This window comes from Prosopis cineraria, unplaced genomic scaffold, assembly GCF_029017545.1.
Source record: "Prosopis cineraria cultivar Desert tree isolate PC_DT_omini unplaced genomic scaffold, ASM2901754v1 PC7, whole genome shotgun sequence".
Taxonomy (NCBI): Eukaryota; Viridiplantae; Streptophyta; class Magnoliopsida; order Fabales; family Fabaceae; genus Prosopis; species Prosopis cineraria.
This window is the reverse complement of record NW_026555338.1, coordinates 32,779,997-32,784,982: the sequence shown is the minus strand read 5'-3', so window position 1 is coordinate 32,784,982 and position 4,986 is coordinate 32,779,997. Positions and strand designations below refer to the sequence as shown.

General features: G+C 36.1%; 1 protein-coding gene across 1 annotated transcript; it reads left to right on the top strand.

Moving 5' to 3' along the window:
* Positions 1–2,901: 2,901 nt before the first annotated feature.
* LOC129316755 (probable WRKY transcription factor 70) lies at positions 2,902–4,600 on the top strand. Its single transcript, XM_054961137.1, has 3 exons — positions 2,902–3,281; positions 3,708–3,812; positions 3,942–4,600. The coding sequence occupies exons 1-3, from the start codon at positions 2,902–2,904 to the stop codon at positions 4,399–4,401; spliced, it is 945 nt and encodes a 314-aa protein (XP_054817112.1). The 3' UTR covers positions 4,402–4,600.
* Positions 4,601–4,986: the final 386 nt, after the last annotated feature.

Below are 4,986 nucleotides of genomic sequence, written 5' to 3'. Positions count from 1 at the left end.
GAACGCTATGGAAGAAGATCGGAACTAAGCTCTAGTTTAGTAGTGCTAATCATCCCTAGACAGACAGTTAAACTGAAGCTATAAATAGGATTCTTGGTAATCTTCTTCGTAGTTTCATGAGGAAGAATTTGAAGCAGTGGAATCTCATTCTTCCTTAAGTTGAATTTGCTTACAATAACTCTATCAACCAAGCAATTGGGAAGTGTCCGTTTGAAGTTGTTTATGGCACTTGTCCGTTTCAGTCCGTTTCATCCTCACCGGGTTTAGTAGAGCTTGCCCTCGAGTCAAATTTGACATCATGATCAATGTAAGGAGATAGATCGTAACATTGAAAGTGACAGATACACCATAAGAATCAGGTAATTTCACCCATAAACAACTTCAAACAGACACTTCCCAGTTGTTTGGTTGATAGAGTTATTGTAAGCAAATTCAACTTGAGCAAGAATGAGATCCCACTACTTCAAATTCTTCCTCACGAAACTATGAAGAATATTACCAAGAATCCTATTTATAGCTTCAATTTGACCGTCTGTTTGGGGATGATTAGCGCTGCCAAACTGGAGCTTAGTTCCCATCTTCTTCCATAGCATCTGCCAAAAGTGGCTAAGAAACTTCACATCATGGTCAAAAGTGATAGTTTTAGGAATGCCATGAAGACGCACAATCTCCTTAAAGTACAAGTCTGCTACTTGAACAGCATCGTTGGTCTTCTGGCATGGAATGAAATGTCCTATTTTTGAGAAATAATCCACAACTACCATGACAGAATCTTTTTACCTTTGAGTCCGTGGTAAACCCAGAACAAAATCCATAGTCATATCTTCCCAAGGTGCTTCTGGAATTGGCAGAGACATGTATAGTCCAGTATTCTAACCCTTGGATTTAGCCAAGTGACAAATTCTGCATCTCTGTATATGTCTGTTGACATTCCGTTCAAGTCAAGGCCAGTAAAAGTTCTCCTTCACCAGATCAACTGTTTTCTCCCGTCCAAAATGTCCAACTAATTCACTATCATGTGCCTTCCAAATTATGGCTTCTCTTAAAAAACCCTGTGAAATATAGAGGGTTTTGCCTCGAAATAAAAACCAAAGTTTTCACTTTTCATTCAGTTTCTATGCCACATTATTGGATAATGCAGTACCCTATCATCTATGTTAATCATCTTTTCATAATCATCCTACTTAATTAATTATGTTATGTCATTAGGCAAAGTCCAAGGATCCCTAATCTCTTTCTTGCATGATTACAAACATATTGAAGGGACTTTACTTGACACTAAGTTTAAGAATCTGTCATTTCACCACAGAAGCTTGCTAAGCCAGATTATTATTAGCAAATGGAACTTCCTTAAAAAGAGCATATATATTTTTCATCACCATCAATATATACAATCATGGTGCTCAAAGAGTCTTCCCATCCGTGGAACTTGAATTGCCTGGTAATTGCTGCGTGTTTAATTGGATTTGGATCTATGATTCCCATCTGTTGAACTAGAATTACCCTGATTACCTATACGCCAGTATCTATCGTACAGAATCTACCATGATCTATATATGCTTTTAGGATTTGGTTCGATGATTAGGTTGATTTTGTTTTGCCCTGCTTCTACCCATTTTGTTTCTGATAATGGTGACATCATCATCTTCTTGGAAAAGAGATTTTTATATAATTTGTAGCTTATACATTTTGTTTTCAATTTATTTGGAGCTATAGCTAGCGTATGAAATGCATGATATATGCAACTTTCATTTCTGACTCAGAATTGGAATAATATTATGTTTGCTTGAACTATAGAATTATGATAACAGGGAATCATTTCAGAGAGCATGGCTTGTAGGGACCTTGCTCACACTTGAATTAGATTGTCTTAATTGAGTTTAAGAAACCGTCCAACTCGAATTATTATTACATGTGCAAACCTTGGTGTTTGGATTTGGATATTCCATGATTAGGTCAATTAATTTGCTTTTGTCTCGCTTTAATTAAATTCTACGTACTGGCCCCATCACCTTTCTTTTTTCCCCCCTTTTGCCTTCCGCGTTTCCCTCACTACTCGCATAATAATATATTGAACCATTGTGGCAATATATATATATATATATGGTTGAAAATTCAACTTATTTTAAATAAAATGTTGTGTGCAAATTTGGACTCCTAGTGAATTTATTTGACTGAACTCATTAATCGTACCCCATAACTTCTAAAGACCAAATAACTTAATTAGAACAACACATCATAAGATGAATAATAATACTGAAAGCATCAACTTACCATATATAACAGTAAATTGAATATGGATAGATTAGAATTAATATTTCTGCTGATATAAGAGCTTTATTAATGTGAGTATATTGACCTTTTCGATTAGTTATTAAAACCATCACCAGAACAGGTAATTTGGGTTAAGCTTAATGGGCCAGCTCAAAAAAAGTTAAGATCAAGCTTGACTATATAATTTTTTTAAAAGAACAGGATATTTTAAACTTGATCTAAATTGAGTCTGACCTGAGTAAACTTGGCCCGCCCAGACTACTCGCTACATCTCACCTAATTTTTTTATTTAAAAAAAAAAGGTTAAACAACGTACCTGCACTTGTCCTGCAAGCCAGGTACCCACCATTCAGGCGTGGAATTTGTGAAAGGCATAGTCGCGCGCCATTTCACGATAGAATTAGCTGATGATAAAATTAATTACTCAGGATTTGTTTTGATACATTGTATTAGTTAATATATTATAATTATAATTATTTTACAAAAACAAAACTTGTGAAACGAATACTGGCATTAAAAAAATGTCTACTACTACGTACGGAGAATTTTGGTGTCATCTGCGAAGAACATTTGACAATTTTGCAAGTGGGGGAGTGTCATATTACCCCGATAGGCGACCTCCCATCAATGGAACTCCAAGTTAGGAAGATGATAAAGATGGAGAATGATAGGGCTTCGTCTTCATCATCAGATCTTAAAAAGGCCAGCACAGATGAGCTTCTCAGAGGGAGAGACCTGAGCAACCAGCTTCTTCAACTTGTTCTTCACCATCGTGATCAGTCCAGTAATACTGGATCAGATCATGAAGGCTCCTTGTTATGGATTCCATGTGCCCAAGATCTTGTCAACAACATTCTCACTTCATTCTCAAACACCCTCCTTCTCTTTGACTCCCTTAAGATCCCTACCGATGCTTCTCCTGAATCTGATCAGAAGCACCATGATTTGGATCATCATACTCTCAACAGTTTAAACACAAGAAACGGAAGACGCTGTTACCTGAGGAAGTAATTAATTGCTGCACAACTATATATTTCTACTCCACGTCTAGTTCTCCATCTTATAGTCAGAACCTTTCCTAGCTAGCTAATCAATTATAAATCATTTTTAGCCTTCGTTTAGAATATGACAGGAGAGAAAGATATAAGAAAAAGATATTTTTTCTGCCTAGCATAAAAATTTTCTTTTGGTTTTTCTCCTTTCCAAGGATTTTTCTGTTCTCTCTATTTTCTTCTCATTCTAAACAAGGCCTTGAACTCTGTAACTTATAAGAGTCTGTCTTCTGTCAAAATTAACTACTTTTCTGTACAGCGTGACAAGACTATGTCTTCTGTCAAAATTAACTATTTTTCCTGTGCAACGTGAATGTGTGTGTGTGTGTGTGTGTGTGTGTGGGGTTATTAACTGCACTGCTTTTCTTTAAACTTTTTCAGAAGAGCAATGCAAACATGCGAGGAGAAATCCCCAATTCTAGTTGACGATGGACATGCATGGAGAAAATATGGACAAAAGAAGACAATGAATGCTAAATATCTAAGGTCATATATCAGTGTGTGTGTGTGTGTGTGTGTGTGTGTGTGTGTGTGTGTGTGTGTGTGATCTACTCCATTTGATCGATCTCCTTCTTGGGTCTGAATTGAATTGAAAATATGTGTGGAGGCGCGCAGGAACTATTACAGGTGTAGTCACGAGTACGGCCAGGGATGTCCAGCAATGAAACAAGTTCAAAGAATACGAGAGAAGCCTCCTTTACACAGAACCACCTATTTTGGCAGTCACACTTGCAACAACCACCAATTACTACTTCCTGTGATCCCTCTGGATCATCACTCTTCTCGGCCTTCTGAATCTTCTTTGTTACTTAGTTTCAATGATGATACTTGTCTCAAGGGAAAATTATTACAGGACCAATCCTTTTTCTTATCCACCAAGAAGGAAGAAGAGACTTCCAACGATCATCATATTGTGAAGCAAACCCCAGCGTCCCAATCTAAGCATGTCACTACTACGACAGTGTTATCCTCATCAACCTTGGATCAGGTTTCTTCTGTCAAGCCCCAATCTATTGAACTGGATGATGTTATTTTAAAGTGCTTTGATTATGAGTTTGTACATTTTGGTCCGTGATTTGGTTTTATAACTTGTCAGAGAGAAAGAGGACCAGAGCAAGACTGCATGTTTAGTACATGGAGAAGTGCATGTTTTCTGGAAAAGAATGTGAAATGTATCTAAAAAGAAAATGACACAGGTTTGTTGTCATTTTCCTTTCTAAAAAATACTTTTCTGTCCACCAAACATTATATTAATAACCTGCCTTCTTCTTTCTTGGATAATTAGTATATGCTTCCCATTGTAAAAGAATAATTAGAATCAAAATAAGAAAGATTTACTTTTCATTCTGAAACTTGTTTCAATAATTCATTATAAGTTGATTCATATAAATAGAACCAGATGGGTGGGTGTCAGCTATCAATCCTTGTAAATTGCAAAATAATAATAATAATAAATAAAGAACATCGGATGCCATCATCTTGGCTTCATAGATGAGGCAAATATTATTTTCACCAATAGAATCACATCAATTTTCACCCACGAGGACATTGCTTACATCCACGGATCTACCTTTCGTGCAAATTGTTTTATATACTAATTCATGGGGTTAAGAAAAAAAATGATATTTCTAAATAAGGTTAAGACTTTTCATTAGTTTAA

Coding starts and splice junctions, on each gene's coding strand:
- LOC129316755 (XM_054961137.1), top strand. CDS start 2,902: ATGGAACTCCAAGTTAGGAAGATGATAAAGATGGAGAATGATAGGGCT. Junction 3,282..3,707: donor AGACGCTGTTACCTGAGGAA/GTAATTAATTGC, acceptor AAACTTTTTCAG/AAGAGCAATGCAAACATGCG. Junction 3,813..3,941: donor ATGAATGCTAAATATCTAAG/GTCATATATCAG, acceptor GGAGGCGCGCAG/GAACTATTACAGGTGTAGTC.